The sequence below is a fragment of the Culicoides brevitarsis genome, chromosome 3 (assembly GCF_036172545.1).
Source record: "Culicoides brevitarsis isolate CSIRO-B50_1 chromosome 3, AGI_CSIRO_Cbre_v1, whole genome shotgun sequence".
NCBI lineage: Eukaryota > Metazoa > Arthropoda > Insecta > Diptera > Ceratopogonidae > Culicoides > Culicoides brevitarsis.
The window spans coordinates 33050841-33076529 of NC_087087.1; the positions used below are offsets into that span (position 1 = coordinate 33050841).

General features: G+C 25.0%; 1 protein-coding gene across 1 annotated transcript; it reads right to left on the bottom strand.

Moving 5' to 3' along the window:
* Positions 1-257: 257 nt before the first annotated feature.
* Positions 258-24314, bottom strand: LOC134834962 (echinoderm microtubule-associated protein-like CG42247). The gene is made up of 11 exons (XM_063849798.1): positions 24264-24314; positions 23705-24198; positions 9155-9352; positions 5926-6292; positions 5478-5754; positions 3972-4239; positions 3498-3635; positions 2891-3409; positions 2647-2809; positions 524-1218; positions 258-353 (listed from the first exon to the last, which is right to left on the bottom strand). The coding sequence occupies exons 2-10, from the start codon at positions 24098-24100 to the stop codon at positions 671-673; spliced, it is 2874 nt and encodes a 957-aa protein (XP_063705868.1). The 5' UTR covers positions 24101-24198; positions 24264-24314; the 3' UTR covers positions 258-353; positions 524-670.
* Positions 24315-25689: the final 1375 nt, after the last annotated feature.

The window sequence follows — 25689 nt, forward strand, 5'->3', positions numbered from 1 at the left end:
GTAAGAGGTTATTTTTTATATATTTTTATTTTATTTTTTTTTCTAATACAAATTTTTAGGAAACCCATTTCTAGCTAACTTATCAATTTTTTAACGGATTTTTTTTTTGACTAGATCGTTAAATGGACATGGACAAACATTTTTGAGTCGTTCTTCGTGATTTTTGCGTGATGGTGAATTTTTTTCTACTAAAAATCAAAAAAATGGTATTTTTTGTGAAAATGTTAATTCTAAAAATCTTAATTTTTATGTTAAAATGATGAATCAAGAACAGCAAACGAGTCAGGTAGCAGGACAGCGTATTCGGGTCCAATCATATCTGTATCTTCAGTGTTGGCATCTGATTGATTTTCCTAAATTTTTCGAGTTTTGGGGGAGTGTATGTACAAGAGAGGCGTGAAAAATCATAAAAACCGGATTTTTGGAAAAATAAAAGGCAAAAAAACAAAAAACGGGGGGAGAGAGAAAGAGACAAGTTAATAAAATGTCATCATCGCCAATAATATCGATATTTATGCTTTACCCAGTTATTGTTGTTAACTGTGCTTGTGGTTGTATCGCTATTGCCGACTGAAGATACAATACTGGGTCGCTGTTCTTGAAGATTATAATTAGGATTAAGACTAGGAGTAGCTGCTCGACTTGTCGTGCACCACGGGGGCCACAAGGGCTATTCTCCGAGCAGCTCCCAAACCATCAGGGAGGCGTCTGTGCCGCCAACTGTAACGACGAGTTTGCCGCCAACGAGGAAACGCGTGCACGCCAACACACCCGAATACACTTTGGCTTCCTGATATTCGGCGCGCGGCGTTATCGTCGGATAGCGGAAGAGACGCAGATAGCCTTCGGCATCGCCGCTGAGCAAAACGTCGGAAGCTGGCGATCGACTGCATGTCGTGATTGTTGAGGGCGCCGCATAGAAGCGATTGTTCCACATGCCGGCGACGCAAAAACCGATTACGCAGTTGTGTGTGAACCATTTGACGTCTTTCATGGCGATGGGGCTCTTTTCGGGCGACAATGATTTCACGTCCCAGAAGAGGAGATCGTAGTCTACGGTTACGGTTTGCAAATAACTGCCGTCGATACTCCAATCCATGTGAGTGAGCGGTTGAGAGCCGCGGATTTTGTTGATTTTCTTGTAGGAGAAACCATCTCGGGAGACACGGAACAAGTAAATGCTTCCGTTTTGAGATCCAATTGCAATTATATCACCAACTATGTAAGTAAAATTAATTTATTAAAAAATTTTTATTTTTAAAAATTACAGAAAAAATTATTTTTTAAAAGAAAATTTGCAGATATTGCATTAAAAATTATTTTTCAGCTCATAAAATTGTCGAAAATGTATTAAATTTTTTTAAATTTAATTTTTGGAAAATTTTTATAAACAATTTTTAATGATAACTTTTATCAAATATCTAAAAAAACGAAAAATTTCAATTTTCAAACAATTTCGTTTAAAGAAAATGGAAAATAATTAAAAAATAATTCAAAAGTCAATATTTTCTTATTTCGACATTTTTTAAAATATTTCATATCTAATTATATGAAAAATTATAATTTTTTTTTAAATATTGAACATTAAATGCAAAATTTTAAAGAATTCTATGAAAATATTTAAAAAAAATAAATTTTCTTTCAAATTGAAAAATCTATAAAAATTTTCGTTAAATTGTTCATTAAAACAAAATTTAACATTTTTCATTAATTGATTTATTAATTTCATTAATTAATTAATTTTTTAAAAAAGGTAAAAAAAAATCTTAAATTTTCTTAAAATTCATAAAATTTCCGTTAAACTCAGAAAATAAAATTTATTTAAAGGAAAAACTTTAAAAACTTAATGAAATTTTTTTTAATTTTATATTTTTCATTCTAATTTTCTAAAATAATCAACTGATTTTAATGAAAATTTCGACATTTTTGAAATTATATGATTGAAAAAATGTAAGATAAAAAAATTAAATTTTCATAAAATTTTGAATTGGAGATGAGATAAAAAAAAATGTTGCAAAAAATTTGTAAAAAATTGATGTTAGAAAATGCAAAATTTTTCTATATTTTTTTTTAAATTTAAAAAAATTAAAAAAAATAATTTTGAAAATTTTATTTAATTAAATAAATTTAAAATTTTGCTTATTTTAGTTCATAGAAAAAAAAATTATTTTTTTTATGAAATTTAATATTTTTCATGCAAATTTTGGAAGATAAAAAAATATTGACTTTTAAATTAAGTTTAACAAAATTTTTGTCATTTTTGAAAATAATTATTTAAAATTGTAATAAAAATTTATAATTTTCTTACTTTTTTGATAATTGTTTAAAAAATTAGAAAAAAAAAATATTTTGAAATTTTGCATATTTTTGTTCAAAAAAAAAAAATTAATTAATTAAATGATTCAATTTAAATTATAATTATTTTTTTTTTAATAAAATTTAATATTTTTTATTAAAACTTTGGAAAATAAGCAATTATGGAAATTAATTTTATTTTTTTTGTAATTTTTAAAATCAATAGGTAAGTTAAAAATCTAATGAAAATTCTTATTTTCTTACATTTTAGATTTTCGAGAATTCACAAAAAAATAAATTAAAAAATATCTTGTAAGAAATTTTCAGTAAATTAACAAAAAAAAAACTCACTTTGATTATATTCAATGGTATTGAGAGGCGATCCACAGACCCGAATAGTCAACATTGTCGCTCCATTCTCGACATTAATGATAATCAAATGTCCCTCCGTACTGCCAACAGCAATTGCCGAGCCAAATGGATGGAATGCCGCCGAAATGCACTCGTACGAACTCTGCGAAAAAACACAGGACAAACATTGTGACAATCAATTTCGCGTTTTTCCCTCACAATTTTTGCTCACCAATTTACTAACCTGCGCCACCCAAATGAGTTTGTGTCGTCGCCAAAGTGCGATATACTTATCGTGTCCCGCCGTCACGAAAAGATCTTCCTCTGGGTGCGCAGCAAGACCCCACAGCTGCTTCGAGTGCCCGAACACGATCTGATTGAAACGTCGTTGCAACGAACCTTCCATGATGCAATTGCGCGTAGTGCCAACATACAGATTACCATCATTACGCCCCGGACGTTGTGGGTAAATTGTACGGACACCACCGCAATTCTCCGGAAGTTTGATGTCCGTGACTTTTTTGTAGTTTTGCAACGAGTCCCAAGCAGCGATTTTTCGGTCTTTTTCGCCGCCCGAAATTAACGTGCCTTCGCTCAGCATCACCAAACACCCGATTGCCTTTGTGTGTGCCTCGAACTCCATCCGCACGAAATAGGCGCCTTCCGAGTCAACGCTGTAAATTGTGATAAATCCGTCGCTGTCGGCAGTCACGACGTCGCCATCTGCCTCAAACTGTAAACTCGTGACGTGTGTGCGTGATGGCTAATTTTTTTTTTAAAGGAAAAAGTGTGAGATGAAGAGAAAAGTGCGTCAAAAAGTGCTAAAACTACTTTTTTCGAGGCAAACTTACCGGCTTGATGATGTCTGTTCGTTCAAAGAAGCCGTCTTTTCTTCGATGCCAGAATGCCAAATGACCCTTACCGTGCGTTATTAACAAATTATCATCCAACGGATGAAAAGCGACTCCTGATATTCCCTCTTGTAGTGTCTAATTTTCGATTTTTTAATTTTTTTTTACATTTTCGGAAAAAGGAAAAGTTTTAAAATTAAAATAGAGAAATTTAAAGGAAAATGGGCGTAAAAATTACTCCCACAAAAGCAATTTCAAACTTTGAATTGGTGTAATAGGACAAAAAAAGGAAAAAAATAGGACAAAGTTCTTTCAATTTGCATGTGCGGTAATTTTTCCAATAGTAATTTTGAAAAAAACTTTTTAAATTCGTGTCTAATTGAAATATTTAATTAAATTCCTGATTTTTGTTTTCGCTCCAGAATTTTGTGTCAGGAGGTGAATTGCATGAAAATAAAAGGTGAATGTACTTACGGCAACTTTTCCAAGTAAATGACCCCATTGCCATTGCCATACGGAAAGTATAGCTTCTCTGCCAGCGTCAATTGCACAAATGTAACTGCCGCCATTTAATTGGGAAAATGCGACAGCCAACACGCCCGTATCTAACTCACCCATGCCAAAAACGTACAAAGTTTGGAGTGACTCGGTGCTCCAGATGCGCACGTGTGCTTGTGACTTACGATCTCTGCCGCCACGTTGTCCCGAACAAACCAGTTCTCGTGATGGATGGACTTCCATGCTGAAGTGAGAATTTTTTAAGGTAATTATTTTTTTTTAATTTAATAAAAAAATTTCGTTTGAAAAAAGTCAAAATTTTAAAATTTAAAAAAAAAATTAAAGAAAAATTCATAAATATTTTAACTTTTACTTCTTAATTATTTAAAGTCAATTAAAATTAATTAAAAATTAAATTAAATAAAAAATTGTAAAAAAATTTAAAAAAAATTATAAAATTTTATGTTTAATTTTTTTAAATGTTAAAAGTTGCAAATCATTATTTTTTATTTTTTTTTTTAATTTTGAAGAAAATAATTTTTAATATTTTTTTTACATTTAACATCAAATTTCTTTAGAATCCATAAAAGTTAATTTTCAATCTGAACAAATTAATTTACATAAATTGTTAAAAAATTATACAAAAATTAAATTTTAATGAAAAATTTTCTATTTGAACAAAAATTTTTACGATTCTTTATATTAAATATCGGTTACCTAAAAATTTTAATTATTTTACAATTTAAAAAAAAAATAAAAAATTACAGATTGATTTTTACTGTTCTTTAAAGTTGATAAAAATAAATTAAGATTTCAATTGCTTTCTAAAGAAATAAAATTTTCTCTAAATTATTTTAAAATATCAATTTTAATGAAATATTAAAAAATTTTAAGTTAAAAAATATTTTTTTTCAATTTTTTTTTGTCTTTTTGAAGAAAGTTTATTTTTTTAAGATTTTCATTTTTCTTTGAAGTTTATCAAAATTAATTAAAATTTATAAAAACTAAAATCTATCTCCAAAATAATTAAATTTACATAAATTTTTGAACATTTTACAATTAAAAAAAAATTAACAAAAAAAAATTCTTTTTTAAAAATAATTTTAATTTTTTATATTTATCTCTTTGAATAAAATTAAAATTTTTAAATTTACAATTTTTTAGAGGAAATTTAATATTTTAATACTTTTTTAATTTTAATATAAAAAAAAATTCTGAATTAAGAGCTTGTAAAAAAAATAATAAAATTTATCTTTTGAATAAAACTTATCAAAAATTTAAAGAAAAAATTAAAAAAATTCATATCTATAAAAATTGTTTTAAATTTTTTTAAATATTTTTTTTTTGAATTAATTTTAAAATCTTTTTAAAAATCTTATGAAAAAAAAAAGATTTTTATAAAAATTTAAATTTTTTTCCTTTTTATTTATTTTTAGTTTTTAAAAATGTGTCAAAAAATTGAAAAGTCATAAAAAAACTCACCACATAATATCTTCCGTATGTCCCGTGTAATGTCGTTGAGATTCCTCTTCGCGATCGTATAAAATAGCAACAGCTGCAACCCAATATAAAAGTTCTCCAGTTGGAAGTACCCAAAGATTTCGTTTAGAATCTGTGCCGCGATATCCATGCACCCAATGCAGAAGTAATTTTTTATCTGGCGGCGAATTATCCACGGGCGCATGATGAATGGGCGGATAAAATGTGCGTCGCATGCCTTTGATTGTGATTCGTGTGGGCTCTTCTTTTACGCCGGAATCTAAAAAAAATTTTTTTTTATTAAATTTTTTTTTAATTTATTATTATTAAAAATAATTAATTAATTTTTATTAATTTAAAATTAAAAAAAAATTTAATTTAATTAATTTTTTAATTATTTTTTTTATTAATTTTTTTTATTTTTAAGAAATTAATTTAATTTTTTTCTTACATTCCGCAGCACCGCCTCGAACAACTTCATTATCGGGCGCATAAAGAATCCTCGGGCGACTTTTGCTACGAGCTCTCTGCTTCGCTGTGCCTCGTACGGGATCATCAGGACCTGCAGTTGCCTGTAATCCAGCTCGGGATCGTGATCGTCGCAATGGCGAACCAGGTGCTCCTGTCCCGACGCCACTCGAACTCAAATAAAAGGTATCTACATCCGCAAACTCGTTTCGCAACTGTGAAAAACTCCGAATTTCCTGCCCGCCCACGGCATACATCCGTTTTGCCGCAGTCATTTTTAACACTTGACCCAAATCCTCAACCACTTCTTCGAACGGTTGGCTTGTCCGTAAATTAAGCAGCACACGACACTACACGAAAATTCAAGAAGACGAGAAAAAAACTTGAATGAAACACTTTTCAAGGTTCAATGATTTGATTTGAAAGAAAAAAAAAATGCCGAAGGATGCATAAAAACACTCCTTATGAGGTGAGGCCTCTAATCACCACAAAAATGCATGTAATTATTATTTATGAGTTTTATATCGCTGTTGATGCCAGCAGCTTATTATTTTATCCGTAAAATTGTTTCGAGTTGGCGGTAAATGGGTTGGTCTCGTAATAAGACACACGAGAAAGGAGCAACATTATGTAAATTAAGGTACTGCCGTCTCGATCGCTTTTAAAATCAACAACAACCATCCATTTGGCCCAACAACAAAAACGGAGCAATAAAATGTAAAATTGTAATGAATGAAAACAAGTTCAAGATTGAAGTTAATTACGTTGCATATGTGCCTCCCTCCCGTGCGAAAAGTAATAAAAATGTTCAATGGAATGTAATTTTATTGTTTCAAGGGAAAAATGCTCTCCTCAGTTACTATTTAATACGAAACATTCATTCATTCATCGATTGACCAATCAGGTAAGATTTTTTTCTTTGAAGTTTAACGATAAAAAATTTTATTTTTATTTTTTGATTCTTTTAAAAATTATCGTTTTCATAAAAAATTATTTTAAATTAATAAGGAAAAAAATAATAAAAAAATTATCAACCAATGTAAGTCTCAATCGTATAAAAATTGGAAAATTTTTTAAATTTTTTGCAAAAAAAAAAAAAAAATACGGTAATAATATTTCTTATGGAAAAAAATTCGTTATAAATTGAAAAAATTGTAATAATTAAAGGAAAATCAATTTTGAAGTATAACAATATTTTTGATTTTTTTGAATTCTTAGATTTTTTTTTTATTAAAAAAAAATATTTAAAAATTAAATTATTTAAAAAAATAAAAATATTTAGATAAATTTTAAAATAATTTTTCGTAAAATCATAAAATAAATTAATGAAACTTTATTAAAATAATTATTCCGAAAAATTTTGTTAAAAATATTAAAAAAATATAAAATTAAAAATTTTTTAAAAATATTAATAGAACGAATTTTTTTTTCATAAGATACATATGAATAATACTTCGAAATAAAAAAAAAAACAAAATACGAGAAGGTTGAAAACAAATTCAAAATTTTCGATACTTTTAAAGAAAAATATTTCAATTTTTGAGCTAAAAGGGTAAATCGCATAACTGCAGTTTTTGAAAATTAGATGAATTTTAGTTAAGAATGAGAAAATATGCGTAAAGACGAAAATTTTCTGATATACATTAAGAAATTTTAATTTTTTTTTTAAATATGAAGTTTATGTCAAATCGCATAAATATACAAAAATTTCAAAATTTTTCCAAATAATTTTTTTTTATTTTATTATTTTGTGTTGTTCATGATTCTTTATTGCATAAAAAGTTAATTTGAACCAAAAAAAAAATAAAAAAAAATAATTTAATTTATTTTTATTAAATTTAAATTCTTTAATTTTTTAAGTGATCTTAAATTATTGTTTCTTAATAAAAAAATTAAATTGATATTTTAAAAATTAATTAAATTATTAATAAAAACATTATTTTATTTTTTTTATTTTTTTAAATAATTTTTTTTATTTTTTTTTTTAATAATTATTTTAATAATTTTTTTTTATAATTTTTTTTATTTTTTTTTAATAATTTTTTTTTTATGAAATTTTCATCAATGGTCGATTTTTAATTTTTTTTCGACAAAAAATTTTCTAAAATATCTCTCAAAGATTTAATAGCAAATTTTTCTGCACAAAAATTATTTTTATTTTAAATTTTTTAACTTTTAAGTGCTTGAAAAAATTAAAAAATGAAAAAATATTTTAAAAATTAATTTTTACAACTCAAAACTGTAAAAAACTTAAAATTTTTTTTTAATTTGTAAAAAATTACAGTTATGCGATTTATCCTTTTACCTCTTCATTTCATATCACATAAAATTTCATAAAATTGATGAGACTGAGAATCGCATGTATAATTTTTTTCTTCATAAAAATCCGATGAAAAAGTGTCACGTGTTTAGATTTTCATCAAATCTATTTTTTTATTTTCTTTTTTTTTTGTTCATTCTTCACATGCATTGCAACAAAATCATACGACGACGAATACTACAATTTCTGTATATTAAAAATATTGATTTATGCAAAAATTTCACTTATGCTAATTTTTTATGTTGAGTACACGAAAGTATTGTTATGATGTTTGTTGTCGCTTTAAATGCATTTTTTTAATGGTAGACTGTGAAGAGTTAATTCTTTCCTTGAGCTTTGAACATTTTCGTTGAACTAATAAAAGAACATTTCTTTGGGGTGACTTGACTTTATCATTTTTCGTAATTTGAATCGAAAAAATAAATAAAAATTCCCCATTTTAAAACTTTGTAAAGTTTTACATTTTACGAAAAAAGAAAGAAAGAGAAAAGTTTACGTGTACATTTTACGCCATTCATTAAAATTTTAAATAATTTCTTTTTTTCACGTCAATTTTAGCGGTACAACGTCTCGTGCACCCTCGCAAAGTAAACGATCGGTTTGTGTGTTAGTGTGTCGTTTTGCACACATATGCAAACTTTTTGCAGCGCGGCACAAACAAAAGAGGAAATGTTGGCATGTGTGTGTTTTCGTCGTCGCCGCTTCGCTTTCGTTATGCAGTTACTGTACCGAGACACAAATACACGCACATTTGTCGACGTCAAGCAGCCAAGAAGAGCCCAATATTTTTTTTTCCTGCAGTTTTGTTGTTTTTCCGTAATTTATGACACCGAAATGGTCAACGAAAGTGTGTCGCGGTGACACAATTCGGTATTGATTTAAACATTTTTACCTGGACCGTGTGATCATTGCTGTTGATGATGCGAATTACTCGTCCCGCGGATGGCTTGACGGTATTTGACGGCATGTTGTCTGCCTCGACAATGGATGATTTGCGAGCTATTGTTCCAGCAGCTCCAGATTTTCCTCCCCAGCCTTGATTTCCGGGTGAAGCATACCAAACGCCGTTCTTCTTGCCGTAACTTGCGGGCTGTGAAAGAAAAAATTTGAAAAAAAAGTTAGGAAATTGTTTCAAATTTGACTAAATAAGCTTTTTGTGTAATCAAGATCTATGTGATTTGTCTAAATGTTCACACTAATGTTGTTTTTTTGATAAATTTACTGCGATTAGTGCCCGGAAATTGAACTTTTTTTTACACTTCAGAAGGTATTTTGCTGTTGAAGAGTTTTGACATATTTTTTTTTTTGCAGAAAAAAAATGTTTTTGGGAAAGAGACAAATTTTCATCTTATTTTTAGCTTTTTTGCTGCATCAAATTTTAGCGGTAAGTGTTGTTTTATATTTTTTTTTAAATTAAATTTTAATTATTTTCAAACTTTTGTAACAAAAATTCAAAAAAAAAAATCTAGATTGAATTTTTTAATATTTAATAGATTTTTGAACTTTAAAAATTTTTTTCCATTAAAAATTGAGAAAAAATAATTTTAATTAATATTTAATTTTTTTTAAATTTTTATTTATTTTTTAATTAAATTTTTTTTTAAAAAAAAAATATTTAAATAAATATTTAAAAAAAATTAAAAATTTTATTTTAATAATTTTTAAATATTTAATAAAAAATTTTAAATTTTATTTTATTTTAATTTTTTAAAAATTTTAATTTTATTTTATTTTAATTTTTTTTTAATTTTTCTTTAAAAAAAATATAGAATTATTTAATATTAATTAATTAAAATTATTTAATTTAATTGAATATTTTTTTAATTCAAAAAAATTTTTTTAAAAATATTTAATCAAAGTAAAAGAAAAAATATTTTATAAAAAAAAATTGAAATTCAGAATTTATGAAATTTAAAAAATTTTTTTTTTTTTAAATTTTTTTATTTTTAAATTCAATTTTTTTTTTTAATTTATTTTTTTTTTTATTATTTTAAATATTTAAAAATTTTTTTCTCAATTTTCAGAAAACCGTTTATTTCAAAATCGAGCACTCGAGTTTTTGTTCAACTGCTTCGACACTCCTCAAACCTTCCAAAAACACAACATTCAAAATAACTCGTCACAATTTGAGTATCATCGGCAACTTTGACCTTCTTGAGAACATTCGCAGCCCAATTGAACTTCATATCAACACAAGCAAGTGCAGTCTCAAAACCTCCAAGTGTCGTTATTACAATTATTCTCGCGTTCCCGGTCTGTGTTCCTTTTTCGAGCGAATTCCCTTTAGCAAACACGGATTGGGAGATTATATCACGCCGCCTATGCGATGTCCCTTGAAAAAAGGATCATATTCTGCCGATGTGGTTATTAACATCGAACAATTTGGCTATTTACCGATCGACACGAGCGTCAAGTATCAAGAAAAAATGCTTTTGTTTGAAATTACGGGGAAAAAGAATCGATTGATTGCCTGTTTGGATGCCAATGTACGAGCTATGCAGTCGTCATCGCGGAAAATATTGAATAATAATGCTAAAAATTGATTTTGTGGGTATTTTAAGTCTTTTTTAAAAAAGCTTTCATGGGCTAAAAAAATTTTTTGTACAAATTTTTTAATTAAATTAAATTTAATTTTTTATTAAAAAAATTTGATAAAAATAAATTTAATTTTTTTTATTGAATTAAATTTATTTTTTTATTGAATTAAATTTAATTTTTTTAATGAGTTAAATTTAATTTTTTATTGAATTAAATTTAATTTTTTATTGAATTAAATTAATTTTTTTAATGAATTAATTTAATTTTTTTATTGAATTAAATTTAATTTTTTATTAAATTAAATTAAATTTTTTATTGAATAAATTTTAATTTTTTATTGAATTAAATTTAATTTTTTTCGAGTTTTTGAAAGAAAAACTTTTTGTTCAATTTTTTTTCAATTAATTAATTTTTTTAATTAATTAATTAATTTAATAAAATTTAAAATTCTTAATAAATTTTTTTTGAATTAAATATTTTTAAAATTTTTTTAAAATTTAATTTAAATTTTTTTTTTAATTTTTCTTTATTTTTCTTATTTAATTTAAAAAATAAATTTTAATAATTTTTTTTTTTTTAATTAATTCATTAAAAAAAATTAAATCATTAAAAAATATTTTTAGCCCATGAAAGTTTTTTTTTTTAAATAAAAGATAAAAATTGCCACTGATCTACTACAAAGTTACGATTTCTACTCAACATCCAAGAAGAAATGAAACGAGATCAAATACCAACCAGATGAATATTGAAATCGATAATAACCTGCGGATAGTAGTTCGGGTGATACATAACGGATGGCGGAGGTGCCAAAACAACAAATGGTGGATCTTCGTCACTATCAATCATTTAGATTTATTTTATTTTTTTTTGTGTTTATTTATTACTTTTATAGTTCACTAACTTTTTTTTTCGATGCAAAAAATTATCTTTTTAAATTTTCTTCCTAAAGTTCATTATTGTGTTCACGATTTTAACGATAGCACGATTAGATAGGAACTAAATTACCAAGAGCTACTTGCGCTCTATTTTATTATTAAATATTTATCCTTGTAAAAAATCCGTTAAGAGGCGTTAACACTATTGGCAGGAACAACGCACTGCGTGAGTTATTTTTTTTTGTTTTTTTTTTGGGGTTTCACTCGTTTAAGGACACATGCGTGTGTGATATGTTATTTTTTTATGGTTTATTTTTTTTTTAACGTTAAAAGGAATTGGTTGTTTATTATTTTTTTTATGGCTCCGTGTCGAGATTGGACGAGATTGCGTGATCAGTGTTTTCTTTTTGCACACACACGTCCTTTTCCGCCGTTTTCCTTTTCAATTATTTTGTTTCAAGTATAAATTCGTTGTAAACGGGAAATGAAAGTATGAATATCTTAATTTAGTTGGTATCCGTTCTGCTTTTGTTTGTATATTTTCTCGTTACAAATGGATGTCCTTTTGTGTTATCCGGCGGATTATTTTTCAAACTTATCCAAAAAAATATTTTTTTCAAGGTTTCGTAAAAATAATTTTTTTTCCTCAAAATTTGTTTATAATAAAATTATTTTTTTTTTCTATAAAAAAAATTTTCGAAGAGAAATTATGAAATAGAACTTGACGTTGATGCGCGATACAAAAGACTGACTACCGATGGAATTTCTTAACGGCTTCGAGCCTTACTCACACACTTAAAGACACGAATTTGTTCGTCGTACATGAAGAAGGCGCCTTCCTTTCGAAAATCCTTCAGTCAATTCGCGTACAATGTAGCTTTTTATGTGGCATGGACACGCGCATAAAATTTTCTTACATTAATAAAATAATTGTTATACAACCGCAGTGTATTTTACGAATAACGTAATCGACATACGATCTCGGCTCTATACAGGTACGGTCGATTCATGTTTTTCACTTCGATATGATATATAGACAAGTGTTGTGGCGATTTTTTTTTGTTCTTTGCTTTTCTTCATTTTATGTAAATTATTTTTCGGACGTTGTCAAAATCACGTGAGGGGAAAGTTTTTTGTTGTACACGGTTAATTAACTTTTGGTGAGTTTTTTAATGGATTTTCCCTTGTGATGATTTTTTTTGTATTGAAATTTTTTAATGATGAATTTTAATATAAAATTTTAGATAATTTTAAGTTATTAAAACAAATATAAAAAAAAAAAAATAAATAAATAAATAAATTATAAAATAAAAAAAATAAAATCAAAAAATATTTTAAACAAAAGTTATCTTAACGTAAAATTTTTAAAAATACAAGTTATAAAAAAAATTAAAAAATAATTTAAAATTATAAAATTAATTTAGAAATTTAATTAAAATTATTTAGGATTTTAAAAATATTTGAAAGTTAATCTTAGTTTAACTTTAATTTGTTCCAAATTCATTATTTTAATGAATTTTTGAAAATTTAAAAAAAAAAAAAAAAATTTTTTTTTTTAAAAAAAAAAAAAAAAAAAATTATAATAATAAAAAATTAAAAAATAAATTAAAATTAATCAAAAAATAAAATTATCTTAGCTTTGAAAAATTAAAAATATATTTAAAAAAATAAAAAAATTATGAAAAAAAAATTAATTTCGAAAATTAAATAACAAATTAAAAAAAATGGTAAAAAATTGAAAATAATATTAAAAACGTAGTTTAGTTTAAATTTAAAAAAAAGTATTAAAATTTTTGAAATTTTTTAAAAGATTCGTCGATTTTTGTTAAATTTTAATGAAAAATTGTTGAAAAAAATAAATAAGCTATTTTTTAATAAATAAAAAAAATGAATATTTGTCAAAAATTGAAAGCACAAAATTTTAGTTAACATATTTATTAAAATTTATGAAATTAAAAAAAAAATATTTTTTTTATTAATTTTTAATAAATAAAATTTTTTGAAAATTTAAAAAAAAAAAGTTAACGATTTTTATTAATTTTAAAAAAAATTTTTTTTTATTTTTTAAAAATTAAAAAAAAAATTATTTTTTTTTTAAAATTTTAAAAAAATATTTTTTTTATTAATTTTTAAAATTTTAATCAAATGAACAAAAAAATAAAATAGCAAAAAATTAATTTTTGAATAATTATTAAGTTTTTAATAATTTTTTATACTTTTCATAATTGCTAAACTTTTAATAAATACAAAGCTTGAGTACTTTAACCGCTCTAATCTTCCGAAGCATTTTGTTGAAAACACGACAAACAAAAAACTATTCAAATTTCAAGGTAAAGTGTGATAATTGTCACGTTTTATTTATTTATTATTCATTTCATTCTTCCTTTTTCATTCGTGTTTCTGCCGCCAAGTCAGAGATAATTGTCAGTACTTTCAATTTTTTTTGTTGTTCGTGGGACTTAACCATTTGCGTTTGCTTTGCGCTCTTTGCAAAGGGGTGAAAAACTACGATTTTTATCAGTTTATCGTTTAGCTTTACAATTTATTGTGCGACTCGAAGCTCGACGAGGCAAAAATATGCAAAATAAATTAATAGAATTGTCCATAAATCACGGTAATTAATGATGATGAGACTCGAGTCGCGTGCTTCACAGACACAAAATCTATTGATTTCATCGTCTAATTGATCCGATTCTCATTAAGACTGTCCTTGACGCTCTCTCAGGTATCTGTCAACGAATCTTATGGAAATTTTTATGTTTTTTTTCTAACTCTTTGTTACTTTTTCTCTAAAAATGAAAAGAAAGAAAATGACCTTGCGTCGACAAAGTGTTTTAATGAACTTTGTGACACACGGAGAGTGCGGCAATAAATTTTGAGAATTTACGAACGCTTTTAGGCGACATGTGTGTCGAACAAAAATCTCGTCATTTTGAGGCCTTCACACCACAATTTTTTTTATTATTTTTTTTTTTGCCTTAATTATGTGATATCGTAGCTGAAAATCAACAAATGTGAAGGCTATATTTTTTTTTTGAAAGAAACCGGACTACCAACACACATTATTATGATGTTGATGGTGTGCACATAATTTTCCGCCTGTTAGAACCATTTCCATGTTATGTTTTGTTTATTCGGGTTGACTCATGTGTTAATCTTCGCTATTTAACATTTTTTTTTTTTGCGAAGAAGAAAAATTAATGAATGAAAAAAAAAAATTTTTTTGTTGATTTTCATGGAAAAAATTAACATCTAAAAGTATGCAATAAATTTTACTTTGATGAAAATTTAATTTTTAGGCTCCTGAGGTATGCAATGAAGCTTACATTACGTTTTCTTAATTTTTCACGAATTTTCACATACATTTTTTGATTTTTCTTGTACATAAACTTTCTGATAGTTGACAGAAATTTATTACAAAAATCCTCAAAGAGATACGAGAAGCAACATTTGAGTTAAAGCATTTCAAACTTTGTATGGATTTTAATATTTTTTTTCAATTTTCGGAAATTTTTTAAAAATTTTTAAATGAAAATCTCTTAATGATTTCAAATTATTTTTTAAAATTTAATTTAACTAATTAAAATAATATAAATAAAATTGAAATTAAAAAAAATAATAAAAAAATTAAATTAATTAATTTTAATTTATTTTTATAATTAATTGAATAAATATTAATAAAACAAAATTTTTAAAAATTTAAAATTTTTAAGGTATTTTTTATATTTATTGTTTAAAATATTTTTGAAAAATAATTTTTTGCCTGAACACATTAAAAAATTTGTATAAAAAAAATAAGTCAAAAAATTTATTAATTTTAAAAATTAAAATAATAATTTAACTTTTTTTTTAATTTTTAAAATTAATGATTTTTTTTTTACTTTTTTTTATATAAATTTTTTGATGCATTCAGTCAGAAAATTATTTTTAAAAAATATTTTAAACAAAAAATATGAAAAAAAAAAAATTAAAATTTTTTTTTTTTTAAAAAAAAATTTTTTTAAATAAATTTAAATTATATATATTTTTTTTTTATTTTAAATTAAAAAGAAAAAACTTTGATGTGAAGCTCGAAATTTAATTATATTTTATTTTATTTTGATAATCTTTATAAAAATAATAATTAATTATCATAGAAAATAAATCATTTTAATTAGATTTGAAATCTCATGAAAAGATCCTTCTTATTTTTTTCGTGAAACAGGAAGATAATTCACCAAAAAAAGTAGTTCATTGCCAAAATTTACAAAAAAAAAATAATTAACAAAACTTAATTAGAATTTCGTGTGTGTGACCTGAAGTTTGAACTGTGTCCTTCATTTTTCATAATTAACTTGTCCAACAAACAATGACACATATCGTAGTAGTATTTTTGACCCCCTTTTGTTCAACTTAACTTTTTTTTTTACTACACATTGTAAAACAATCCACACACAAAAAATACCTTCAGGATAATTACTTCATTAAAATTACTTCTTTTGTTGTCGTTCAACGTTGATTTGCATATGGAGAATTTTGTTAAGTGTTTTGTCATATAATAGGCGACAAACTTTATAATATTTTATCGGAGATGTCCTTGGAGACGTGAAAATGGTTTAAGACCAAATTTAAGAATTTTATGAGGTAATTTTTTTTTTGTTTTAATTGAGCTTGACTTGTAATTCGTAAATTACCGAAAGAAGGCGTCATGGATCGCGAGGAAAACGATTATCATTTATGACCATCCTTTCCGTTACTTTATTTATCGACACAATTTTATCTTTGGCAATTATCTTTCATTCATTCTTTTTGGTGAATCGATCGCCCAAAATGACCTTGCGAAACCCCAAAGTTCAAAAAAGCTGTTTCTCATGTCTTCACGTGAAAATGTTTCCGAAAAGGTTAAAAGGAAACTTTAAAGATAATTTTTTTTCTTTGTTTTTTTTTTTGCATAATTTAGTAAGGAAAATTATTTGAATGAAAAATGTAAATTTTTAGGAGGCGGAAAATTATTTGTTTCACCTTGACAAAAAAAATCAAAAATTCGATACAAATGCTGATAAGAAATTTAAATTTCAATCCGTTGATCTGTTAAAAAATTTATTCATCGTTCATTGAAAAAAAAGTTTAAAGTTTTTATAGCAAAATTTTTATGGCAACTTTTTTTTTTATAGCAAAAGCTTTGATTTGTTTATAACAACGTAAAATTAAATAAAACGCCACCATTTTCATTTTTTCCAACTTCTGTTTGTACAATTTTCAACTTGTTTCGATTCAAGACGCATGCTCGGTTTTTTTTATTTCAAACTTTTTGTCACAATTTTCTGATTGGCGGATCTTGTGTTTGTTGTGGTTTTTTGGTTACTCAGTAGCAGGACTTGTTGTTGTTTTTAAAGAAAATGCTTATCAAAGCGGCAGTTATAACTCATGCAGAACATGCAAACACAAACATTGACAATATTTTGATCGAAAGAGGTACAAATCGAACGAATTTTTATTAAACAGGATATCGATGGTGATTTAAATTTCATATTTTTTTATAGGAAAGGAACCTTTTTTATGAAATTTTGTTTTAATAAAAAATTAAAATTAAATTTTTCAAATGTGCTATAGGTCAAAATTTTGAATTGTGCATTGGGAAAATTTAAAATATGCATTGGGATGAATATATAAAATGTGCACAGGGGTAAAAATTTTAAAAGTTTTGTAATGAAAATTGAAAATGTGCATTGGGACAAAAACTTCAAATACAGAATGCGACAAAATTTGCATTGGGTAAAAAATTCAAAATGTGCTCTGGGTCAAATTTTTAAAATGTCTATTGGGAAAAAATTTTAAATAAAAATTTTAACAAAATATAAATTTTGCCTTGGGATAAAAACTCAAAATGTGCATTGGGAAAAATTTTTTCAAACGTAAATTGTGACAAAATTTTCTAAATTTGCATTGGGATGAATATCTAAAATGTGCACAGGGGTAAAAATTAGAAGTATTTAGAAAATGTGAAAATGTGCATTGGGGAAAAAATTTAAAAAAAATTTTGCAAAATTTTAATTTTGCATTGGGATAAAAACACAAAATGTGCATTGGGAAAAAATTTCAAATAAAAATTTTAAGAGAAATTCATGAAAATTCAAAATGTGCTCTGGGTAAAATTTTTAAAATGTTTATTGGGACAAAAAAATTAAAAATAATTTAAAAGAAAAAATGTTAAATAATTTAAATTTTGCTTTGGGACAAAAATTCAAAATGTATATTGGGTCAATTTCTTTTAAAATGTGCATTGGGCTCTTTTGAAATTTTTTTTATAATTTTTTAATAAAAAGTTCTTATACTACTTTGACAATTGCTAATAAATAAATAAAAAAAACACAAAAAATAACTCAAAATAAATAACTTTCAGACGAAGTAGATTTCCACACCGATAAGCGAAACGAAATTATGAGGTCTCACATGTTGATTTTTTTTTTCGTGTGAAGGCCGTTGCTTTTTGATAGACCGTAACACTCGTCGATATGTTACAAGGTACATTGTTATTATTTTTACATGTCAAGGAAAATTTTTTTATTACAGATTATTCCCTTTAGTTTTAATTAAGAAATAAAAAGTTCATGTTTTTCGCCTCAATTGTAATTTTTTTTACACATTTTTCTTAAAAAAAAAATTTAATGCTCAATAAAAAAAAATATTTTTTTTTAAAAAGAACACGACGAAAGTGACATTGTATAGAAGAAAAGGTCATTTTCGGCTTATTATTATTCACCCCTTTTTAATCGCTTTTCAGTTTATTACAAAAAAAATTACGAATTGAGGTCACAAATTTGTCACAAAAGTGATGACATCTTATTGTCTCGACAAAAAAACAATAAAAAAAATTATTTTTAGTCAAATGTTTTCTAAATTGAAAATTCTATAAAAAAAAGTAAACCACTAACATCAAGAAATTCCGGCAAAAAAATATCCACACGCTAACATACTTTTTATAAAGCAAAATATTATGCGGCACTCAAATGTCCAAAAATAACCAAAAATTGCTGTTTGGGTTGTCGAAAATAACAACAAAAATGACGTGATTTGGCACTGTTGTACAGACAATCCGGATCTGCGGATTTGATAATGCCTCATAACAATGTGTGAAAATGTTTGTTTTTTTTAGGTCAACTGTCAATATTAAAAAAAGAAGATTTTCTTTATTAATTCTATTAATTAACAGAAAGGCAAATATTTGAACGATGGCGTTGATTTGCCCCAGTTTTGCGATTATGACGCGTGTACAGAACCGATATACATCGCAACGAAGTACATAGAAAAGGAAAATGACCTAAATAACTGTAATTATTCTACTTGGGGGCAATTGTTTTTACGTCGTCACAAAGGGAAAGTCCGACAACCACGCCGATAATTAGACAGTGTGCACTTAAAAGTCGACCAGCGGTTGTAAAATACTTGTCGTCGTCTCGTAGATTTTTTTCTTATCAACAAATCTCGCCTTGTAACTACTTTTTAAATGAGCGGCATGAGTAATTCGTCGCAGTAGAAAGTCCTTTAGATGAATCAGAATTGAAAGTGAAACGAAATGGAGAAGAGCACTGAACTTTTTCAAGGAAGAGTTTATTCGTTGATGGTTATTAGATCATTTTTTGTAGATTAAATTCAATGTCATTCGGAAAATGACGAATCATTGAAGGACCTGTAGATTTCGTTCTACCAAAGAATTTTTTTTCCTTTGAAATTTTTTTGCCTACTTCTTTCTCCTTGCCTTTATTCAATTTCGTTTTCTAATATGAAATCAAAAAATTTTTATAATTGGCAAGAAATCAAATCCTGAAGGTATGCAATTGATATTACTTCATCACACATCACCCGATTTCAAAATTTCATCGAAAAATAAATATCATGAGATTTTTGATGGTTTTATGTTATGTTAAGTTTATGTACAAGAAAAATTAGAAAATGTATGAGAAAACTCGTGAAAATTGAGAAAATGTGGTTTGATGTTCATTGCATACCCAAAGGAGCTTAAACTTGATTTTTTTGACATCAACCAATTTCAGCATCTCATCGAAAAATAAATGGCATGAGTGTTAGTTAAGCCTAAAGTAGTCCAAAAAACCTAAATTTAAAATTCTAAAACGAACTTCAGCATTTTTAGTGCATTTGGGTATATTCAAGTACCTCTTTGACATACTAAATCTCACTAAAAATGCATAGAAACACTGAAGTTCGTTCTAGAATTTTAAATTTAGGTTTTTTGGACTACTTTAGGCTTAACTAACACAAAACCATCAAAAAATCTCATGCCATTTATTTTTCGATGAAATCGGTTGATGTGTAAAAAATTAAGTTTAAGCTCCTTTGGGTATGCAATGAACATCAAACCACATTTTCTCAATTTTCACGAGTTTTCTTATACATTTTCTGCTTTTTATGTCACATAAACCATCTTACAGCTGATTCTAATAAATTACAAAATACCTCAAAGAAATTCTTGAACCCAAACTTGAGTTATTGCGTTTCAAAATTTGTATGGATTTTAAATTTAAATTAACTGACCTTTGTTTTGTCGTTATTTGAATTTCAAATATTCCGTTAAAATTTTCACTAATTATTTTTTTTAAATTTTTCTTTATCAATTAAATAATTTTAAAACACTTCACTGTTTAAATAGAATAAATGTTTGTTCTTCAAATAATTCCATTAAATGCACTTCTTGTTATTCAAACGAAAGTTACGCGACAAAGTCACAAAGAAAACTGTCGAGGCATTTCTATTTTCACATTGAATTAGGTCTAAAATATCATAATAATAATCATATTAGCACAAAATACAATTATTTTTATTCCGTTTGCCACTTTTTAACAACAACAACATACTCGTTGTTCTGTTCTTTAACATGAACCTTTTTATACAAAAAAAAGCTGTTCAATTCTGTGTACGACGCATAACTAGTGGGCAGTTATATTGTGCTTTTTGTGTCGTTTTAATAAATTTATTCGAGCATTTTCGAAAATTTTGCTTTTCACAGGTTTTCTTGTCAGTCGTTGAACAAAAGCCCATCGTCAAACTCAAATGATGACTTTCGGAAAATTTTTTTGTTGCCTTTTTTTGTTTTTCTTCGGCATAAGTTATAATTCAAAGGCAAACAAAAAAGAGAATGGAGAGAGAAAGTGCGCACTTGAATGCTCATGGCTCATAGCTCGCGAATAAAATCAAAAATTATTTTTTTTCCGAAAGTGTCGTGTAGGTTAATAATTATTAATTAATAGTTATTTTTATGAGCCAGATGATTACTATCTTTGATTTTTCTTACATTTAGCTTCCTCTTTTGACGCAAATAAAGCTAAACTTGAACGTTACTGCCTTTTTATAGAGCAATTTTGCATGCTTTTTAACATTCCCTTGTCGTAATAATAAATTCACAAGTCTCGTATAAAATATTAAGCTAAAGCCATAATTTGTGAAATATCATAAAAATTTTGGATTGATCCAAGGTTTTGCGTTGATTTTGTCACGTGTCTGAATTTAATTTGAGAGTTTGGATCGAATTATTTTTTGAAAATCGAAGAAATGGAAAAGTTCTTTGACCTGTGCGAAATAAATCGATGAAATTTTTTTCGTCAATATGGAGGTAAAAATGTGCCAAAAATAATTTTATTTATTTTTTTTAACATTTTATTTTAAAATTAAAATGTTTTTCTATAAAATTGCCAATTTAAGGAAAAATTATGAAAAATTTTAAAAAAAAAAAAAAAAAAAAAAAAATTTTTTTTCGATTTTTCGTTTTATTTTTTATGAAAGTTTAATTTTTTTTTAATTCTCGATAAATTTCTAAAAAATTATGAAATTTGTAAAATTTATGAAAAAAAGAAAAATTAAAAAAAAATAATTATTTATTTATTTTCATTATTTATTTAAAATTAATTTTTTTAAAATATTTTTTTTTTTTATTTTTTTAAATTAAAATTAATTATTTATTTATTTAATTAAAAATATTTTATTAGTACATATAAATTAAATATATTAAAAATAAAAAAAATTAAATTTAAAAAAAAAATAATTTAAAAATAAATAAATAATTTTAATTTTTAAATTTTTATTTTTTTTTAATTTTAATTAATTAATCAGAATTTTAATTAATTTTAATTTTATCAGAAATCTTTATAAAAAATTAAAAAATAATTTAAATGCAACTCTTGTTAATTTTTTTTTTACTTTACAGGTCAACACAATTTTCGTACAATGACAAATCCTTGGATAATAAATGCTGATAAATAATTCTACTTAATTCATAATGGCACCTTCCGAAAGTACTTTTTAAACCATTTTTCATAAATAATTACTTCAAACTACAAAAAAATAAGAAAAAAAAACTTTTTTTATACAATCACATTTCCTTTTGTTTCACTTTTTTTTTCTTTAAAACAACAACATCTTGCATGCAACGGTCAATTGTTACTTTGAATAATAAATTCTCATAATAATAATTCTCGATGCAAGTACTACTGACCTGCTGCGAGATTCATGCATGTTGTTGTATTTATTTTGTAATCACAGGGCAGACATCGTCCTTAAAACGAAACACACACACCATCGTCAGAAATAATTTCAACGCAAGGTTAATCAATATAATGAGATTTGAAAAAAAAAATTACCATGAAATTTAAAGAAAAAATGATTTGGATGTATTTAGGTCAATTGAACATAATCATCGCCACACCTGATTTTTTTTTGTAGTTGAAAGCGGATCAATGCCGGATGTGAAAAAAGGTAAATTTTGTATCAAGAAAATTATGAGTAGATAATTTTATTAATTAATTATTTTTTTTTGCAATTCATGATAGATTTTTATCTTGTTAATTAATTACTTTTTCGATTAATTAATTTTTTTTTTTAATAAATTGATAAAAAATTAATAATTTATTGAATTAAAAATAATTGAAAATACAAAAAAAAAGTTTAAAAAAAATGTAATAAATAATTTAAAAAAAAAAGATAATTAAAATCAAAAAAATTAAATAATTTAATTAATAAATAATTTAATTAATATAAATGACTTTTATTAAAATTTACGAAAAATTATTTAATTTAACGAAAAATTATATATTTTTTTAAATATTAATTAAAATAAATTAAAAAAAAAAAATAAAAAAAATGAAAAAACACGATTTAATTATTTTTAAAATAAAAATTAATTCAATAATTTTTTTTAATTTAATTTCTTTAAATTATGTCAGAAGAAAATTCAATTTATATTTATTCAAAAATTTCAATTTTAAAAATTATTTAATAAAATTATTTTATTTTTTATAAATTTTTAAATAATAATAAATGTTTAAAAAAAAATATTTAATAAATAAATTATTTATTTCAATTTATTTAAAAAAATAAATTTATATTATTTAAAAAAAAATAAATAAAATTTATTAAAATTTTATTTAAAAAAAATATGAATGAAAGAATTTAAAATGAAAAAAAAATTAATAAAAAATAAATTTATTTAAAATTTGAAAGAAAAAAATTGAATCATAAAAAAAATATTTTATTTGAAAAAATTATTAATTAATTAACGATTGATAATACATATGAAAATTAATTTAAATATTTTTTTTTAATTAAAATAATTTTTTTAAGCAATAAAATATTTTTTTAAAAATGTTTTTCAAACAAATCACAAGACACCTCCATCAAACTTTACAAAAATAAACATATTTTTCAAATCACGCTATAGAATTACGTTCAAGCAACATGTGAGTGAACGCTTGACATGAACTGCAACACAATCATCATATGTTTGACCGTCTCTTCTATGCCCAACAAAAAGCTTCATAACAACAAAATGTATTACAGGTCAGTAGTTTTATGGGTATTTTCATGCACTTTTCATACCTTTCGTATTTTTTTCTTCTTTCTTTCACAGTATTGATTACAAACAATTATTTTCTATTGTTATAAATATTCAAAGGTAGGCGTTCGTTTAAAACGAATTTCACTATTTTTAGATTTTTCTTGAATGCATTTTTTTTTTAGAAAATTAAAAAAAAAAAACTTACCTTGAATCCTTTGAACGCTGACACAACATAACTCGCTCCATCCTCCAAATCGTCCAAATTAATTTTCTTATCGCCCGTCATATCGTAGATAAATCTAGCGCCACGCGGTAAATCCATCTTTTTCGTTAGCTTGTCAAGGAGAATTTCCATCGTGGCGATATCGCGGCCCGGTTTGAAAATAAACTCAAAGCCCGGATAAAAGGAGTCGCCATTTTTGTAGAAAGTTATCTTGCGTGCCTTCCAAAAGGACAAATTGTTGTATTTTTGGGCTTGTTTGCTCGCCTTGGCGCGGGATGTCATGTCGGTGCGGGACTTTGAGCGGATGAGCGTTGTGTCGATCGCTTCGGTAGGGGCTTGAATTGGCATCTGTGACGACAATTCACTCGCATCGTCCATTTTAGGACTTCCCGGAGGCGTTCCGTGGGGTCCGTCGAAGCCCTGGAAATCTTTATCGGTGTGTCCAATCACCCACTCGCCTTCCGTATCAGCTTCGACTAAAAAAAAATTTCAAGAAAAAAATTAAAAATATTTTTTTTTTGTTAAAAATTTAAATTTTTACCGTTAGTTACTCCCCAATAACGTTCGCGCGGTTGATTTTTGAGAGTTGTTAAAAAACTGGGAGGCTTGAAAGTTTCCTCTTCATCCGAATTATTGTTATCGCCTCGATGATTATTATCATAGTCCGTGTTGGGCGAACCTCCGTTCGATAAGAACGATGTCTTAGGACTGACAGGAGGCGGCGACCTGTTCATACTGTTAACAGAGTCTGCGTCGTATTCCCTAGACATGATTTTTTTCTACAACAAAACGCAAATGCACGCTGTGTGTCGCGTACAATATCAGCTGTAAAAATGCTTTTCAGGCAATTTACTTCGTTTTTCTTTTTAAAAAAGTGGAACGACAAACAACAACGACGAAGGTTCCTTTCTTATCATCATACGCTGTTGGCTTTCTATTTATATGTTAATGCGAACCAATTAAGTCTCCTGCCGTATCACTGCCATCTACGAAAATTTTACAGTACTTATTATTCAAACACGACTGGAAATTCTGGTTTGCGTGATGTTCATACGATGAAAAGCTGCCACCTGTTAAGAAAAGCGAAAAAACAAAGAAATTAAAGGAAAAATGGCAGTTTAGGACGACAAAAATTAAAAATATAACAAGCGATAAGGATCAGTTAAATGTGTTTGTTGGTGTTGAGCGTTGTATCTGTCACCTCCTTTCAAACATTTTTTTATGATGTTTAACTGGGTTACCTATGTGACACGATTTTTTTATGGTTTTATATTTTTTGTGACGTAAAATGATCTTTTTTGTTTTTTTTCGTTCTGTCGGGGGTGAAAAATATACCCAAAAAATTTAATTTTTAATTAATTTATATAATTTTTAATTATAAATTTTTAACTATAATTTTTAATACAATTAAATTTATTTTAATTTAATTTTTTATTTAAGATAAAAATATTTTAAGAATCGTTATAAAATTAATTAATTTAGTTTTTTAATATTTTTAAAATTTTATTTATTTATTTTATTTTATTTTTATTTATTTAAAAATAAAATAAAATATTCCTTATTAAAATATAAATAAATAATATAAAATATATTACCTTTTCTAATAATTTTTTTTTTAAAATTAAATTTAAAAAAAAATAAAATTTCTAAAATTTTTAATTTTATATTTAAAAGAAAAATTCAATTTAGTTTTTTTTACAGACAAATAAACAAACAAACTAATAAAATTAATTAATTTAAAATTTTAGATTTTAAAAAATAAAAAAAATAATTAAAAAATTAAATTAAAAAAAAACTGATTCTTTAAATATTTTTATTTTAAATAAAAAAATTAATTAAAATAAATTTTGTTACAAATTTAATTTTGCTTTAAAATATTTTTTATTTAAAAATATAAATTAATTATTTTTAAATTTTTATTTGATTTTGTAAAATTTAATTTAAAATTTTATATTTTAAAATTAGGT

Excerpts from the sequence above, each read along its gene's own strand:
- LOC134834962 (XM_063849798.1), bottom strand. The coding sequence starts at position 24,100 with ATGGACGATGCGAGTGAATTGTCGTCACAGATGCCAATTCAAGCCCCT. Across the intron at positions 6,293-9,154 it reads GCAATGATCACACGGTCCAG|TGTCGTGTGCTGCTTAATTT; the intron begins GTAAAAATGTTT and ends ATTTTCGTGTAG. Across the intron at positions 3,636-3,971 it reads ATTTACTTGGAAAAGTTGCC|ACACTACAAGAGGGAATATC; the intron begins GTAAGTACATTC and ends ATCGAAAATTAG.